Here is a 19646-nt window from a genome sequence, read left to right on the forward strand (position 1 = left end):
CTCATGTTGTCTTCATATGAGTACAAATTACAGAACCAGAATGTAGTTATATTCATGTAATGTTATTGTGATATTATTACATTTGTTTTATTATAGGATTGTAATATTGTTACAGTAATAATGGGTTAATGTTACTTGCAGTGTTGGGGCAGCTACTCTGAAAATATAGTTTACCAAGCTACCAATTACTTCACACTGAAAGAACTTAAGCTAGCCTAAAGCTCCCCTTAAGAAAAATATACTTTACTTAACTAACGTTACTTTGAAAAAGTAGTTCACTTACATCCAAACTACTATGTGATAAATGATCGAAATCTGAAATGTCATAGACTGCAAATTACAATAACAGATCACTCTGCCTTTTTTTGCCTATTCAACCTATTAAATACCAAAACTATGATTCAAGTAAGAATTCGGCAGGTCTGCTGCTGAAACTATGAGCAGTGGGTCTGCTGCTGAAACTATGATTCGGCAGGTCTGCTGCTGAAACTATGAGCAGCGGGTCTGCTGCTGAAGCTATGATTCGGCAGGTCTGCTGCTGAAACTGATTCGGCAGGTCTGCTGCTGAAACTATGAGCAGCGGGTCTGCTGCTGAAACTATGATTCGGCAGGTCTGCTGCTGAAACTATGAGCAGCGGGTCTGCTGCTGAAACTATGATTCGGCAGGTCTGCTGCTGAAACTATGAGCAGCGGGTCTGCTGCTGAAACTATGAGCAGCGGGTCTGCTGCTGAAACTATGATTCGGCAGGTCTGCTGCTGAAACTATGAGCAGCGGGTCTGCTGCTGAAACTATGAGCAGCGGGTCTGCTGCTGAAACTATGATTCGGCAGGTCTGCTGCTGAAACTATGAGCAGTGGGTCTGCTGCTGAAACTGATTCGGCAGGTCTGCTGCTGAAACTATGAGCAGCGGGTCTGCTGCTGAAACTATGATTCGGCAGGTCTGCTGCTGAAACTATGAGCAGCGGGTCTGCTGCTGAAACTATGATTCCGCAGGTCTGCTGCTGAAACTATGAGCAGCGGGTCTGCTGCTGAAACTATGAGCAGCGGGTCTGCTGCTGAAACTATGATTCAGCTGGTCTGCTGCTGAGAATTAAGGGAAATTCTTGTCTACTTAACCCATCTTTATTTTATTTTTTGCAAAAGAAAATGTGTAGTTCCAGTAGTTGGATACACTGCAAAATAAGTAATTAACTACTGAAACCACTAACAAGATTTTAATTCAGTTAAACTACCACCAAACTACTGCAAAATGTAGGTAAATTACTAGTTGAACTACATGTAGTTCACTACTCCCCAGCACTGGTTACTTGGTAGTGTAAAAAGCCATAACCTCAACATTAGAACCACAGTAAACACAAGAATCCAGCAGAGGTAGACAAAGCCACTTATTGTACAGTGCCTCTGTCATACAGTGCCTTCGGAAAGTATTCAGACCCCCTGACCTTTTCTATATTTTGTTACATTACAGCCTTATTGTAAAATTGATTAAATTGTATTTTTCCCACAATACCCCATAATACCCAACAATACCCACAATGACAAAGTAAAACCAGGATTTTATAAATTTTTGCTAATTTATTAAACCTAAAAACGAATATATCACATTTACATAAGTATTCAGTTAATTTGCTCAATACTTTGTTGAAGCACCTTTGGCAGCGATACAGACTCGATTCTTCTTGGGTATGGAGTTACAAGCTTGGCACACCTGTATTCGGGGAGTTTCTCACATTCTTCTCTGCAGATCCTCTCAAGCTCTGTCAGGGTGGATGGTGAGCGTTGCTGCACAGCCATTTTCAGGTCTCTCCAGAGAATTTTGATCAGGTTCAAGTCCGGGCTCTGGCTAGGCCACTCAAGGACATTCAGAGACTTGTCCCGAAGCCACTCCTGTGTTGTCTTGGCTGTGTGCTTAGGGTTGTTGTCCTGTTGGAAGTTGAACCTAGTGTGAGGTCCTGAGCGGTCTGGAATCGGTTTTCATCAAGAATCTCTCCTGACTAATCTCCATGTCCCTGCCGCAGAAAAACATGATGCTGCCACCACCACAGCATGATGCTGCCACCACCATGCTTTACGGTAGGTATGGTGCCAGGTGTCCTCCAGAAGTGATGCTTGAGGCCAAAGAGTTAAATTTTGATTTCATCAGACCAGAGAATCTTGTTTCTCATGGTCTGATAGTCTTTTGGTGCCTTTTGGCAAATTCCAAGCGGGCTGTCATGTGCCTTTTACAGAGGAGTGACTTCCATCTGACCACTAACATTAAGGTCTGATTGGTGGAGTGCTGCAGAGATGGCTGTCCTTCTGGAAGGTTCTCCCATCTCCACAGAGGAACTCTGGAGCTCTATCAGAGTGACCATCCGGTTCTTAGTCACCTCCCTGATCAAGGCCCTTCTCCCCTGATTGTTCAGTTTGGTCGGGCAGCCAGCTCTAGGAAGAGTCTTGCTGGTTTCAAACGTATTCCATTCAAGAATTATGGAGGTCACTGTGTTCTTGGGGACCTTCAATGCTGCAGGCATTGTTTGGTACCCTTCCCCAGGTCCTGGACCTCAACACAATCCTGTCTCAAACCTCTACGGACAATTCCTTTGACCTCATGGCTTGTTTTTTGCTCTGACATTCACTGTCAATTCTGGGACCTTAGATAGACAGGTGTGTGCCTTTCCAAATCATGCTCAGTCAATTGAATTTACCACAGGTGGACTCTAATAAAGTTGTAGAAACAGCTCAATGACAATCAATGGAAACAGTGGGCATCTGAGCTCAAATTCGAGTATCATAGAGAAGGGTCTGAATACTTATGTAAATAAGGTATTTATGTAAAAAAAATGCAAAAATGTCTAAACACCTGTTTTCACTTTGTCATTATGCAGTATTGTGTGTAGATTGCTGAGGATATAAAAAAAAAATACATATTAGAATAAGGCTGAAACATAACAAAATGTGGAAAAAGACAAGGAGTCTGACAAGGGGTAGTAAAATGGCACCGGAACAGAAGTTTTACGTGCCCCCTACCGATTGTGTTTTTTAGTTTGTTTATATGCGTTGTTTGTAACTTATTTTTTTACTATTTTTGTACATAATGTTGCCGCTACCGCCTCTTATGACCAAAAATAACTTCTATGGACTAGCAGAATCCTTTTTCTTCTTTCACGACTCTGACGAGCCCAAGGCGGAGGATGTACAGCTCCCTCGGAAACAGGCCCGACCCCAGTGATCTGCGTGAAGAGGAGGCGCAGAAAGAGAGGCCCGGGAGGTGGGCTGCCTTCTGAGGGGTAGGCGGCGTTCAAATAAACCCCCACTCCCCTCAATTCTGCTCTCAAACATGTACTCTTTGGAGAATAAAATGGACGAGTTATTGGGAAGATTAAACTACCAACGGGACATTAAAAACTGTAACATATTATGCTTCACGGAGTCGCGGCTGAAGGACAAGAATATCAACATACAGCTGGCTGGTTATACGATGTACCGGCAGGATAGAACAGCGGCGTCTGGTGAGACAAGGGGCGGCGGTCTATGTATTTTTGTAAACAACAGCTGGTGCACGATATCGAAGGAAGTCTCAAGCCATTGCTTGCCTGAGGTAGAGTTTCTCATGATAAGCTGCAGACCACATTACCTACCGAGAGAGTTCTCATCTATATTCTTTGTAGCTGTTCGCATACCACCACAGAGGCTGGCACCAAGATAGCATTGAATGAGCTGTATTCTGCCACAAGCAAACAAGAAACTCTCACCCAGAGGCGGCGCTCCTAGGAGCCGGGGACTTTAATGCAAGGAAACTTAAATCAGTTTTACCTAATTTCTATCAACATGTTAAATGTGCAACCAGAGGGAAAAGAACTCTGGACCACCTATACTCCACACACAGAAACGCATACAAAGCTCTCCCTCGCCCCCCATTTGGCAAATCTGACCATAATTCTATCCCCCTGATTCCTGCTTACAAGCAGAAATTAAAGCAGGAAGCACCAGTGACTTGATCAATAAAAAGTGGTCAGATGAAGCAGATGCTAAGCTACAGGACTGTTTTGCTAGCACAGACTGGAATATTTTCTGGTATTCCTCCAATGGCATTGAGAAGTAAACCACATCTGTCATTGGCTTCATCAATAAGTGCATCTATGACGTCGTCCCCACAGTGACCGTACGTACATACCCCAACCAGAAACCATCGATTACAGGCAGCATCCACACTGTGCTAAAGGCTAGAGCTGCCACTTTCAAGGAGTGGGACTCTAACCTGGAAGCTTATAAGAAATCCCGCTATGCCTTCCGACAAACCATCAAACAGGCAAAGCATCAATACAGGACAAAGATCAAGTCTTACTACACCGACTCTGACGCTTGTCGGATGTGGCAGGGCCTGTAAACCATTACAGACTACAAAGGTCAAACACAGCCGAGAGTTGCCCAATGACACAAGCCTACAGGACGAGCTAAACTACTTCTATGCTCGCTTCGAGACAAATCATACTGAAACATGCATGAGAGCACCAGCTGTTCTGGATGACTGTGTGATTACGCTCTCCGCAGCCGATATGAGTAAGACCTTTAGACAGGTCAACATTCACAAGGCTGCAGGGCCAGATGGATTACCAGGACGTGTACTGCGAGCATGTGCTGACCAACTAGCGAGTGTCTTCACTGACATTTTCAAACTCTCCCTGTCCGAGTCTGTAATATCAACATGTTTCAAGCAGACCACCATAGTGCCTGTGTCCAAGAACCCTAAGGTAACCTGCCTAAATGACTACCGACCCACAGCACTCAAGTCTGTAGCCATGAAGTGCTTTGAAAGGCTGGTAATGGCTCACATCAACACCATCATCCCAAAAACCTTAGACCCACTCCAATTTGCATACCGCACCAACAGATCCACAGATGATGCAGTCTCTATTGCACTCCACACTGCCCTTTCCCACCTGGACAGAAGGAACACCTATGTGGGAATGCTATTCATTGACTACAGCTCAGCGTTCAAAAACATAGTGCCCTCAAAGCTCATCACTAAGCTAAGGACCCTGGGACTAAACACCTCCCTCTGCAACTGTATCCTGGACTTCCTGATGGGCATCCCCCAAGTGGTAAGGGTTGGTAACAACACATCCACCACACTGATCCTCAACACAGGGGCCCCTCAGGGGTGAGTGCTTAGCCCCCTCCTGTACTCCCTGTTCACTCATGACTGCACGGCCAGGAACGACTCCAACACCATCATTACATTTGCTGATGACACAACAGTGGTAGGTCTGATCACCGACAACAATGAGAAAGCCTATAGGGAGGAGGTCAGAGACCTGGCCTTGTGGTGCCAGGACAACAACCTCTCCCTCAACGTGATCAAGACAAAGGAGATGATTGTGGACTACAGGAAAAAGAGGACCGAGCACACCCCCATTCTCATCAACGGGGCTGCAGTGGAGCAGGTTGAGATCTTCAAGTTCCTTGGTGTCCACATCACCAACAAACTAACATGGTTCAAGCAACCGGTGCCCCCGCACATTGACTCTGTACCGGCACCCCCCTGTATATATTGACTCTGTACCAGTACCCCCTGTATATAGCCTCCACATTGACTCTGTACCGGTACCCCCTGTATATAGCCTCCACATTGACTCTGTACCGGTACCCCTGTATATAGCCTCCACATTGACTCTGTACCGGTACCCCCTGTATATAGCCTCCACATTGACTCTGTACCGGCACCCCCTGTATATAGCCTCCACATTGACTCTGTACCGGCACCCCCTGTATATAGCCTCCACATTGACTCTGTACCGGTACCCCTGTATATAGCCTCCACATTGACTCTGTACCGGTACCCCTGTATATAGCCTCCACATTGACTCTGTACCGGCATCCCCCTGTATATATTGACTCTGTACCGGTACCCCTGTATATACGTAGCCTCCACATTGACTCTGTACCGGTACCCCCTGTACATAGCCTCCACATTGACTCTGTACCGGTACCCCCTGTACATAGCCTCCACATTGACTCTGTACCGGCACCCCCCTGTATATATTGTTATTTTTTACTGCTCCTCTTGAATTATTATCTCGTATTCGTATCCGTATTTTTGGAACCTGCACTGTCGGTTAGGAGCTTGTAAGTAAGCATTAAGGTTTGTATTGTTGTATTGTATTCGGCGCATGTGACTAATAAAACTTGATTTGAATATTTTCCAAAGGCACTGTTTCTCTCTTGGACCATTACTGTCAGCATATCTCTAAACATTCCAAGTTAATGCATAGGATTAGGGGGACTTTTAAAAGATGACAGTGTTCAAATCTAAGAGATTTTTACATGACAGTTGTGAATAAAAAGTGTGAACTTAACGAATATAATTATTTATGTCATATACAGTATTAAGTTAAGTGTATTACCCTTTCATATAATCAACACCTTTTTTGGAATCAACACGGATGGGTACGAAGCTGATGGGTATGAAGCTGATGGTCACAAAGCTGATTGTGTACGAAGCTCACTGGTATGAAGCTGAGAAGTCCGTGTCTCTGATAGTCATGCTGGCAGCAGACACACTTCTCGGCATACATTACATTTACAGATACTTGGCAGGATTAGCAAATCCTTCAAGGAGTCTGTTCCTATCTAGTATGTGAGGAGTTCAAAACCGTGTGTAATCTTTCATTTAAGAGATCTTGGGAGGGGCACAACATGGGGATATGAGGTATAGAGACGGATGATGGTATTTGGGGATATTATATACACTGGGTTATGTGAGTGAGTGAGTAACTTTCATATGGATGAAGATTTCACATGGATGAAGTAAGCCTGCTCTCCGCTATGACGGGACATGGGCAATTATAGATATACCCAGTGTTTAATTATAGACAGCAGCTGGTGGCATCATTTTAGGAGTTGGACAGTCCCCTTCCCCCTACCCAGTCCCCATGGACGTGCCTAGCCCCTCCCTGTATGGAAGGAACGACTTGCACAGGTTGCTAAGTTATGGGGGCCTACTCAGCCAGCCCGACCTGTCTGCATTTTGGAAAATAAATAGTGATAACGTTCACTTCTGCCCTGCCGTATCCCGATGTTGTAAATGAGAATGCGTTCTCAATCAATGTGCCTATTTAAATGAAGGTAAAATCATTCAACACATCCTTTGTTTGCTTCAACAAAGTTGCATCTGGGTTGCATGTTCCGTGTGTCACTCTCAACATTTGCCTGCAATCTGCTTGCAACTCAGTTGTATTTTATCACATGAAATAGATATCGATCCTATTTCAGGTAACTGATTGTTTGCAATATCCAATCAGTGTGCAGAGAAAAAGTTACAATCTACAGTAGGGATCCATAACTTCCAAGAATCTATTGATTTCCCAGCATTTTAGTAATTTAGCAGATGCTCTCATCCAGAGTAACTAACAGGAGTTAGGGTTAAGTGCCTTGCTCAAGGGGCACATTGACAGATTATTCACCTTGTTGGCAGAGGGATTCGAACCAGCAGTCTTTCAGTTACTGGCCAAACACTCTTAACTGCTAAGCTACCTGCCAGCACCTTTTCTAACTTAATGTATCAATCAGTAACTGATTAGTTTACTTCATTTCCTACTGATGATTCTGACTACTGACAAGCTGAATTGAGTAAAATTCTTTGCACCAATAATAATCTTACGATGATTAACTTGAGTTATATTACCAATGCTATACTGAGATACTCAATCATGGAAGTCCCCTCGGACTGGCCTAAATATAAAGAAGGGTAGAAGAAGAGCTTAGCACCCCATCTGAGAAATTCACTTTAATGATGCAGAGACAAAATTATGTATCTGTTCTTAAACCAAATTACAAACCAAAGATACCCTTGGAATGCATTCATATAATAAAAGGCAGTACAGAAATACAAGACACATTACACAAGGGAATAAGCAATTATTGAATTATTACTCTCCTGTAATCTTGTTGGACTCATGTTTTAAGTCTGTATCCAGTACCACAAGGTCACAAATGTGATGTCACTCCCATAGTGTGCATGAGCCCTGGGCTACGTTCCAATATCCATACTAGCATACTTCATGGAACGCATGCCCAACCCCTGATCTGATTGATCTGCTGGGGGGTAAGCATAGATCTCAGAGGGGTCTGCCGAGGGGACAGCATAGACCTCTGGATACCAATGTTAACTGGGGCAACAGTTATGTACCTTAGTGTACCTTAGTGTAAAAGGTCTACTGTATTTAACGATAGCTCCATTGAGAGGTTTTTCCAATTAAAGATATGTTCCTGATTGTGCTGTAGGCGTTCGGACAATAGCTTGCATACTGTTGTCCAATGGTGCAACAGTAAAATTATAACTCGCTTAGAGAAGATGGAAGTAGAATGGATAGGGGGTTTCCATGATCCCAGCCACACATCTTCAAAAAATGTAGAGGAGTCACTTTACGCTCAGTATTTTTAGCTGGGGTGAACGCATGACAAGTCTGGGCCCCCTGTCTCTCTCTGTCACTCTCTCATTCTGAGCCCTGCCTGACGGTGTCTGCCCTCTCGGATCTGAGCTGCCCACACCCTAGAGAGGTGGAGCCTCCATGTTCTTGTGCATTGGATCTGGGTGAGGCACCAGTTCCAGGGTGAGTCTCTTTGGCCGAGGTGACTGCTGCCCTCCATGGCCCAATGATCCAACAACCCAACCCAATCCTACCCAACCCCTGCTGGTCTGACAAGTCTCAGGTTGAAGCTACCTAGAGGCCTGGTTACCCTTTCTGACAAGTCTCAGGTTGAAGCTACCTAGAGGCCTGGTTACCCTTTCTGTGGTTTCTACTGACCACTAAGAAAAAATAGGATTTCTAACCTCAACCTTTTCCCTTTGGATCCGAGACACGGTGGTTGAAGACACCAACCATGGCTGATAAACTAGGTCTGGCTGTGGGGGACGATACTGCAACCATCATGGCGCTATTGGAGCGTGTAGCGGGCATCATCGACAACGTGCAGACGTGCCAGACGCGTATGGAGGAGAGGCAGCTCGAGCTGGAGAACAGTGTCAAGACCATCCAGGAGGATGTGGTGAAGCTGACGGTAAACCATGCCGCCACGAGCAGCACAGTGGACAGGTTGCTGGAGAAGACGCGCAAGGTCAGCTGCCACATCAAGGACGTTCGGGTACGGGTAGAGAATCAGAACATCCGCGTCAAGAAGGTGGAAACCACCCAGGAGGAACTGTTGGCCAAGAACAAGTTCCGGGTTGTCATCTACCAGGTAATCCCATCCAGCCAATTGCATTGTTGCAAAAAGCATGGTGTCAGAAGCAAGTGGTAGTAATCATTGTCATCTTTATCCACTAACTGGCTTCATTATCGGTTATTTGAGGATCATACTCTCAATAGTTGTAGAAGGAGGTGGTCAATTGTTAAAAAGTTGTGGAATTTGGTAAGATTTTGCCAACAGAAACAACAGACAGGAGGGGTAAAAGCATCTGATAAAATTGAGGGTGTTATAGTGAAATCAAAGCATGGACTATTTTAGATGGCAGAATGGTACCGGCTTAATTTTACTTTGGCCTTCAAAGCTAACAGCTGCAAGCCCACCGTTGACCAGAGTATTTCAGGGTCTAAGTTCCCTTGACAGCACGCAAGATATACTGCAGTCTACTGAAAGGTTAGATGCTGCACTCAAGAACAAGAAACTATGTGGCAAATAGCCAATGATGATACGATTTGGATGAAGCAGCCAGGGATGGAGGCGTAGTGGATTTTGGCAGCCATTTTATTTGAGATGAGGAAAGAAGAGGGGAAGGTCAAATAACATAAAGAACAACATGCTTTTTCCATAGAAAAACTAGATTCACTGGCAGCCGCATAATCACTGAAAAATATGCAGTTTGACATGCCTCACATACTAATGTTGAATCAAGCACATGCTTTGAAGTCAGCATCAAATGAATTGATTCAATTCATACTCTCCCTTCTAAGAAAATGGAATGTCATGCTGTAATTAAAGCTATCTAAGATGACTGGATCAATTGTCTAACATTTTAACACCACTTGGTACTAAAAGACCTTATAGAAAATGTCATGATTTATTTAATATTACTACTGGTATCTATCTGGGGTTTTTTAAATATGAAGTTACTAAAAAAAAATATATTTTCGAATAGTTACTTCAAAACATGTATCTAGTTTGTTGCCAATGGTTCTTGGTAGCAATAAATATGTACGTAAGCTGTTACCCTGTGGTTTTAAGTCAAATACCAGGTTATTAGGGGACTGCAAAATAAAGTGATACCATCAGGTTTCAGATAATACGCAAGAGGCATATAAATGATACAGTACATTAATAGTGATTATATCTCATATATTGAATGGTACCTACCTAGCTACGTTGCTATATTGGACAGCCCTGCAACTCTGAATTAGGCACTGCAAGTAAACTTTGTCAACCATAAATGGAACTTGAACACTTGTAAGGATTTAGCATGATACTTTTAGTTCCGACAATGCAGTAATAACCAACAAGTAATCTAACTAACAATTCCAAAACTACTGTCTTATACACAGTAGTTTTGGAATTGTTAGTTAGATTACTTGTTGGTTATTACTGCATTGTCGGAACGAGAAGCACAAGCATTTCGCTACACTCGCATTAACATCTGCTAACCGTGTGTATGTGACAAATAAAATTTGATTTGATGTGAACCATTTGTATATTTTTAAACTTATTTGTTGTATTATATTAGACATCAAGTTACCTGACTGATAAAGCTGCCCATTGAAACAGATACAGCTTGCTTAAAGCTACTTACACACTGTAAAAAGTTGCAAAAGCTATGATGTGATATGTTTAGCTTTCTACCCCCTATAGCTGAGCTATATCAGCCAGTGTGAGTATGATTAATAGTCCCCAGTTCACCTTTAAACTCCCAACTTTATTAAGTGAACAACATATGCAGTGGACCGCCCCACTTTGAAGTAAAGTGGTGCTAGACCATGTATTTGCGTGCGAATTACAAGCCTAATTAGCTAGACTCATTTACATTTGTTTTTACAGAAAGTATTCACACCCCTTGACTTATTCCACATTTTGTTGTGTTAGAGCTTGAATTTATGGACTAAATTGAGAGAAAAAAATTATCACCGGCCTACACACAATACCCCGTCATGTCAAAATGGAATTATGTTTTTCTAAATGTTCACAAATGTATTAAAGTGAAAAGCTGAAATGTCTTGAGTCAATAACTATTCAACCCCTTCATTATGGCAAGCCTAAGATTTGCTTTACAAGTCACATAATAAGTTGCATGACCTCACTCTGTGCGCAATTTTAAATTTTTTATTTAACCTTTATTTGGTGCAATAATGGTGTTTAACATGATTTTTGAATGACTACATCATCTCTGTACTTCACACATACAATTATCTGTAAGGTCCCTCAGTCGAGCAGTGAAATTCAAACATAAATTCAACCACAAAGACCAAAGAGGTTTTCCAATGCCACGCAAAGAAGGGCACCTTACAGCAGAAACTGAATATCCCTTTGAGTATGATCAAGTTATTAATTACAATTTGGATTATGTATCAATACACCCAGTCGCAACAAAGATACAGGCGTCCTTCTGGACAGGAAGGAAACCGCTCATGGATTTCACCATGAGGCCAATGGTGATTTTAAAACAGTTACAGAGTTTAATGGCTGTTATAGGAGAAAACTTAAGGATGGATCAACAACATTGTAGTTACTTCACAATACTAACCTAATAGACAGAGTGAAAAGAAGGAAGCCTGTACAAGAACAGTATTCCAAAACATGCATCCTGTTTGCAAAAAGGCACTAAAGTAATACTGCTAAAAATGTGGCAAAGCAATTCACTTTTTGTTCTACAAAGTGTTGTGTTTGGGGAAATCCAATACATTTGGGAACCACTCCCCATATTTCCAAGCATTGTGGTGGCGGCATCATGTTATGGGTATGCTTGTAATTGTTAAGGACTCAGGATAAAAAAGAAATAGAATGGAGCTAAGCACAGACAAAATCCTAGAGGAAAACCTGATTCAGTCTGCTTTCTACCAGACACTGGGAGGTTAATTCACTTTTCAGGACAATAACCTAAAACACAAGACCAAATCTACACTGGAATTGCTTACCAAGAGTGGCCGAGTTACAGTTTTGACTTAAATCTGCTTAAAAATGTATGGCAATCCTTGAAAATGGTTGTCTAGCAATAATCAACAACATATATTGACTCGGGGGTGTGAATTCTTACGTAAATTAGGTATTTCTGTATTTAATTTTCAACTTTACAAAAGTCCTTCTGTAGGACTTTCCAAAAACACATTTCTAAAAACATGTTTTCACTTTGTCATTGTGGAGTATTGTGTGTGGATGGGTGAGAAAAAAATATATTGAATCCATTTTGAATTCAGGCTGTAACCCAACAAAATGTGGAATAAGTCAAGGGGTGTGAATACTTTCTGAAGGCCCTGTAGCTGCACTCTATGGTCAATCATAAAATAGAATGATTTATGATTCTTGGCAATGTCTTCATAATGACTGCTCTTATTTCAAACATGAAACATAAACCCATTAACTAATGTCTTAACTGGGTTATGGGAACCGCGGCATTAAGCGAAAACAATTGGTATCTCCTTCTCAGGATTGTCAAGGTGTGAGATACTTTATTTAACCTGATTTAGATCATACAAATAAGACACAAACAGAAATATTATGGCTGCCATTCTCCTCCAAACATCTATCCAGACTTTTATTTGAGGTCTTTATTTTCTAAGTGTTACAGCTCAATACTATTGCAATGCTTCTGTCAGTACTCAGACATTATTCAGACCTGATAAAATGCTACCACTTGATATTAAAGATGTGTTCTAGCAGGCAGACTCACAAGTGCTTTTGTGAATCCCTTTGATTCTTTGAGTTAGTTTTATGACACTTGATCTGGTTTCTGTTCTCATTACAGGGGGACAGTGAGGTGTCAGCTGTGGCAGCCGGAAAGGAACCCAAAGAACCCAAGGATCCCAAGGAACCCAAACCGTCTGTGGCCGAAGTGGAGCCAGACCACTTTGAGCTCCCCCCTGAGTCTGATGATGAGTACATGGTGGTGGAGGAAGCCTCGTCCACGGCCGCTAAGATGAAGAAATCAGGCCTAACCCGCATGGAGAGCTTCAAGTCCACCTTCTCCCGCTTGAACATGACAAAGACGAAAGAGAACATGAGCAGCAAGGTTGGCCAGATGGGTGAGCGCATCGTATCAACCGAGCGTCGGCAGAAGATTCGCCAGTCTGGGGAGAGGCTCAAGCAGTCCGGCTCGCGGCTCAAGGAATCCATTGCCAGCCATGTGCCAGCCAAACTGAAGAAGGAGAGGACTGTGGCGGAGGGCCAGGAGGGGGCTGTGGGGGTCACCGAGGACGCCACACCCGTCCCGCCACCCAAGGGCCACAAATCCAACAGCCCTAAGCTCGCTGAGGATGGCGTAGAGGAGGAGGTGCCGATGCATGATATTAAACAGCTCTCCTAAACCGTTCAATCAAATGGAAAACAACAACGTGTGTTTTTCTTTGAATCTTTTTTTCTTTTTGAAGGATTGTCCTGTGACCGATAGTCCCATAAACAGGCCAGTTAGGGTTTCAACACAATGAGTTTATATAATCCACACAACATTTTGAAATCGTCTTTATTTTGGAAATTCAATGATTTATATAGATATACTTCTATCTTTTTTTGTCATTTTTTCTTACATTTAACACAAGAATTACAGCAAATTTGTGCGATTGGACATTTTCTACAGACTTATAAATCAACATATTATAATACAGAAGACATTCAATTGTCTTTAATTTGCATGTTGAAAGGCTGAATATGGGATGTTAAGGCTAAACTATTGAAGTGATGGAAGTTGAAATGGAGTTCTGGTATGTTTTGATTAAGGTTAATGTTTCATACACAAAACATTACATTGACTGGAAAGTTTCTTTGTACAAAGGTAAGTGAAGAATGATGAGCATTTGGTCTCAATTATGTAAACTCATGCCAGCCGAACCAGAATTTAGTGATAAATAGAATTTATTGTGCAATTTTTGCAGATAAAAACTCCATCAGCTGGTGTCTGAGGAGTAAAGCATATATAGAACGCATATATAATTGAATGGACAAAGTGGTGAGTGAAGAAACGAATGTGCATTATGTCAAATATCTATGGAAATTACATTTTTATTTAAAAAAATAATAATATTAGTTATACAAATGGCCAAATGGACATAAGCAGATTCATAAATATATGCATCTGCTCCATATCCAGTGTAGTTTAATATATAAAGCCATTACTAGGACATTTTATTGAGAGTTGTTTGCTTCAACAGAGTGAGTAATTCTGCATGTTTATAGATATGATTTTACTTTAAGTTTAAGTTGAGAGTAATTCTCTAGAGTGAATGTCACTGAATATGTAATATATATGAAGCCTCTCTGCTGCTAAGGAGAGGTAACACATTGTGCATGTTATCATCTTATTCAACTGTCCAATAATCTTGTTAATTGTAGATTTTGTTTCTATATTAATGAACACAGTTCTTTACTCCTGTTGAAAAAGGTCTAAAATAGGTGCAATACCAGACTAACTGTTTTGCTATAGCGCAACATATCTCAAGATAGTTGGCATTTTTTACATGAAGTCAAAAGCTTTTGTAAGTTCCCATAAATCTGTTGAAACAGCTTGACAACCACACGTTGTTTAATGCAACGTACACGACCCTGTCATAAAGTATAGAACTGTACAAAAAATACAATTTAAGAAATGGCATCATTGTTTGCTATGATATGCTTTATTACAAAACTTTTTTTTTTAAATGGGCCCTGCTTTATTTGAAGTGCATCTCATGAAGGCTTCATTAGAACTGCATTAAATGGGTCACACATAATCTATAACCGTATTTCATGCTCTATAAAAGATTAATAAACATGAACAAATAAGTTGATGGTTGTTACACAGTTATACCACATTATGAATCTTTATAGAACATGATGAATTGTGAAGCATCTATATAGTGCTTATGAATCCTGTATGAAGGCTTTATGAAGCCCTCATAAAATGCACTTCAAATAAAGAGGGACCAAAAAAGGTTATAACGTTGTTACTATGATGCCACATGATGCTATTTAAATGCTTTTTGAGAGCATCAAGTGTCATAGAGGGGTTGATTTATGTGGATAAGGGTGTTAGGAATGACAGGTTGACTATCAAACAAAAATATTTTCTAAAGCACTTGAGCAGATACAACATCAGGATGTGATGATGAGTTACTCAAAAACAGTAATTTCTACAAGACCATTGCATTGTTTCCATCTTCCGGTATTCTTTGAAAATATGTTCAATAAAAATGCAAATGATTGTAAATTGGCTGCACAAAATGATATTGTTATTGATTAATCAATTAATTTGTACATCAATAGAGTATAATTCTGACAAATCACTTGGAATGAGATAAACACACACATTGTCATTATCGTATTCAGTATGTGGTTGAGACCCACACACACACACGCACGCACGCACGCACGCACGCACGCACGCACGCACGCACGCACACACACACACACACACACACACACACACACACACACACACACACACCATCCATAACTTGTGCAAACTAAAATAGCTACCACTTGAAGTGAAATTCCCACTCATTTTCAGTCACAGAGCAGAGCCACTCCCCTCAGCATCCAGTGGTCAGGGGACTTAAGAGAAGATCAGGTCTGTATGTCTAGGTTTCTTATACATGGGACAGGGATACAGGCTCATCCCTTGCTGACCGTGGCATAGTCAGCCAAGATGCTGATAACACAGACATTGACCACAAGGAAGGGCGTGAAGAGGCAGATAGCATGAAGATAGTATCTGTAAGTATATGACATTATTATTTGACCCAGGCCTGGTACATCACCTCTTTTTAATTCAGATAATTTCAGTATACGTTTTATAAAACAAAAATGTGTATAAGCATTTCCATTGAAAGATGAGATGTTTCTTGGTACCTTTCAAAGGCGACTCGTGAGTTGACTTTTTTCCGGTCCCACCCTCCCTTGTCCAAGAAGAGTCAGTAGATGAAGACTCCACCCATTTCGTCTGGTGGCTGCACCATGACATCCTTCCTCATCCTCCAGGCGACATTGTTTTGCAGGACAACAGTGTTCAGGGCCCAGCCTTTGGCCAGGTTCATCCTTGTGGTCTCCTGCCTCGTGGCAGTCAGAAAGCCCTATGACAAACCCTCATGGTCTCATGCCTCGTGGCAGTCAGAAAGCCCTATGACAAACCCTTGTGGTCTCATGCCTCATGGCAGTCAGAAAGCCCTATGGCAAACCCTCATGGTCTCATGCCTTGTGGCAGTCAGAAAGCCCTATGGCAAACCCTCATGGTCTCATGCCTCATGGCAGTCAGAAAGCCCTATGACAAACCCTCGTGGTCTCCTGCCTCGTGGCAGTCAGAAAACCCTATGACAAACACTTGTGGTCTCCTGCCTCATGGCAGTCAGAAAACCATATGACAAGCCTTTGTGGTCTCCTGCCTCATGGCAGTCAGAAAACCATATGACAAGCCTTTGTGGTCTCCTGCCTCGTAGCAGTCAGAAAACCCTATGACAAACCTTCGTGTTCTCCTGCCTCATGGCAGTCAGAAAACCCTATTTCTTCATATATATCCATAAAAATTATGCTGATTCATGATTTCAACTGGCGGAGAAAAGCTGCCTGTCTGTCTGTCTCATCCCAACTCCCGATATGTTCATTACTATGGGACATCTGAAGATCAAATTTGAATATTGAAACAATGTTGCAAATGTCGAATAGACAGATGGCAAGGTTTATACAAATCTCCGCTGTTGAAAACTAAATGTTAGTCTATAAGAAATGTGAGATAATACCTCGATGGTTTTTATAGTGGAGATCAAGTTTATAAATTGCCTGGCTGGGCTGACGAGACAGTCAGATGGAACAGAGTAAATAGCTATTGTAACGTCACAGATTTAGACGGTGGTAACTTGTGAAATAGACACTGGCTGGAATACAGTTTTAACCAATCAGCATTCAGGATTAGACCCACCCATTGTATAAACATTTATACTCCACCTGTGGATTGAAGAAGCCAGTGAGCCAGGACCGGTGGGGCTGTCCAGTGAGCCAGAACTGGTGGAACCGTCCAGTGGAGATCCAGGTATGGAACTGCTGGTTCCTCTCCAGTAGCTTGATGAACCAGAAGCCCACATTGCCAAGTCCCATCTGATCTTTTGACATAGTTTGTAGATGTGGGCATCATACATGCTGTCCAGGGCATCCCTCAAATCATCAGACATGATAATGATCTCTAATGGTACTCAGTTAAGTTTTTTTCCCTGAATCCTATTGAAACGCGACTGAAAGGATTCAGTTGGTAAAACATGATGACTAGAGGAAAATATTGTCTAATGTTAGTTACACTGTACAGTGTGAAAAATAGTTTTTAGTACAGATTTCCTTTTTTTATATTATCTCTGTATTACAGTATGTGTTTTTCAGAGACTTACCATCGATGGCCGGTATCAGATCAGTGAGGGTACTCAGACTATGATTCGCTGCATGCGGTCAAGGTCCTGCCACAGAAAGATGTTCATGAAGATGAGCTGTCACCTGAAGAACAAATCACAGGGGACCTTATTATTGATGCAGTTGTTCAGTTGATCTGTGGTACATATGGGATCTTTACAATGGCAATAAATATAGTTTGTTGACCCCAACCCTTGAATGACACTACCAATCTTGTCCATGTCTGGTTGGGTATCTCATGTGGAACATAGTCCGCTGGCAGTTTGTCCAGCATCTCGTTGACCAGCTATAGAGAACACAGTGTCAGAACACAGTGGCCTCTATAGTCTCCCCTCCCCCACTGTCCCTCCTTCACTCCCCCTCCCCCACTGTCCCTCCTTCACTGTCCCTTCCCCCTCCCCCACTGTCCCTCCTTCACTGTCCCTCCCACTCCCCCTCCCCCACTGTCCCTTCCACTCCCCCTCCCCCACTGTCCCTTCCACTCCCCCTCCCCCACTGTCCCTCCCCCACTGTCCCTTCCACTTCCCTTCCTTCACTGTCCCTTCCACTCCCCCTCCCCCACTGTCCCTCCTTCACTGTCCCTCCTTCACTGTCCCTCCACTCCCCTTCCTTCACTGTCCCTTCCACTCCCCCTCCCCCACTGTCCCTCCTTCACTGTCCCTCCCACTCCCCCTCCCCACTGTCCATCCTTCACTGTCCCTCCCCACTGTCCCTTCCACTCCCCTTCCTTCACTGTCCCTTCCACTCCCCCTCCCCCACTGTCCCTCCTTCACTGTCCCTCCCACTCCCCTTCCTTCACCGTCCCTCCCACTCCCCCTCCCCCACTGTCGCTCTTTCACTGTCCCTCCCACTGTCCCTCCTTCCTGTCCCTCCCACTCCCCCTCCCCCACTGTCCCTCCTTCACTGTCCCTCCCACTCCCCCTCCCCCACTGTCCCTTCCACTCCCCCTCCCCCACTGTCCCTTCCACTCCCCCTCCCCCACTGTCCCTCCCCCACTGTCCCTTCCACTTCCCTTCCTTCACTGTCCCTTCCACTCCCCCTCCCCACTGTCCCTCCTTCACTGTCCCTCCCACTCCTCCTCCCCCACTGTCCCTCCTTCACTGTCCCTCCTTCACTGTCCCTCCCACTCCCCTTCCTTCACTGTCCCTCCCACTCCCCCTCCCCCACTGTTGCTCTTTCACTGTCCCTTCCACTCCCCCTCCCCCACTGTCCCTCCTTCACTGTCCCTCCCACTCCCCTTCCTTCACTGTCCCTCCCACTCCCCCTCCCCCACTGTCCCTCCTTCACTGTCCCTCCCCCCTCCCCCACTGTCCCTTCCTCACTGTCCCTCCCACTCCCCCTCCCCCACTGTCCCTTCCCCACTGTCCCTTCCACCCCCTCACTGTCCCTTCCACCCCCACTCCCCTCCCCTCCGCTCCCCCTCCCCCTCCCTGCTGTCCCCCCCCTCTCCCTCCCCCGTGCTATCCTGAAATCAGAAAAGCACGATGTAGCACCGATGTCACACCAATACTGGTGAGTTGACCAGCAGCAGGGTCTCAATGTGGTGCTGCTAATCCAGCACACTCTTGGCTTTGGGTATAGTATAACCCTTGTAGAAACTGAACTTGTCGGCAAACGTGCTCTCGCAGAACCACACGTGGGTGAAGGTGTTTGTCCAGGTTGTCTGTGACGTGGCCACCATATTGGACAATGGCCAGAATAAAGCGCAGGCAGCTCCAGTTGACGCCACGCTTCACACCCAACTCGTCCAGGTGGTTCTGGACAAACTGCATGCTGGAAGTGAAGTCTGTCTGGATGGACTCATATAGAGGATGTTCCAGCCCAGGGGGCCAAACTTACGCCTCTCATGCAAGGATAAAACCCAACACACATTAGATTGACGGATGGATTGACTGATTAATTAATTTCTTAAGTAATTTATACATATGTGAATTATTCATTAATTCATCTATTTATTCATACAGGGTGTACAACATAGTCTTTCATAGTAGACCTACAGTAGTGATTTTCAGAAGGTTCCCTGTCCTGCAGAAGGGAAAGAGAGGCAGAGGCAGAGCAGTAGGAAGAACCAGAGAAAAGGGAAACAGGAACAGTAGATG

General features: G+C 43.5%; 1 protein-coding gene across 1 annotated transcript; it reads left to right on the forward strand.

Annotated features, from left to right (window-relative positions):
• The first annotated feature begins 8460 nt into the window (after window positions 1–8460).
• Window positions 8461–15364, forward strand: LOC112232696 (caveolae-associated protein 4a-like). Its single transcript, XM_024399883.2, has 2 exons — window positions 8461–9222; window positions 12932–15364. Exons 1-2 carry the CDS (start codon window positions 8866–8868, stop codon window positions 13487–13489), a joined length of 915 nt encoding a protein of 304 aa, XP_024255651.1. The 5' UTR covers window positions 8461–8865; the 3' UTR covers window positions 13490–15364.
• Window positions 15365–19646: the final 4282 nt, after the last annotated feature.

The sequence above is a fragment of the Oncorhynchus tshawytscha genome, linkage group LG16 (genome assembly GCF_018296145.1).
Source record: "Oncorhynchus tshawytscha isolate Ot180627B linkage group LG16, Otsh_v2.0, whole genome shotgun sequence".
In the NCBI taxonomy this organism is placed as follows: Eukaryota; Metazoa; Chordata; class Actinopteri; order Salmoniformes; family Salmonidae; genus Oncorhynchus; species Oncorhynchus tshawytscha.

Coding starts and splice junctions, on each gene's coding strand:
- LOC112232696 (XM_024399883.2), top strand. CDS start 8,866: ATGGCTGATAAACTAGGTCTGGCTGTGGGGGACGATACTGCAACCATC. Junction 9,223..12,931: donor TCCGGGTTGTCATCTACCAG/GTAATCCCATCC, acceptor TTCTCATTACAG/GGGGACAGTGAGGTGTCAGC.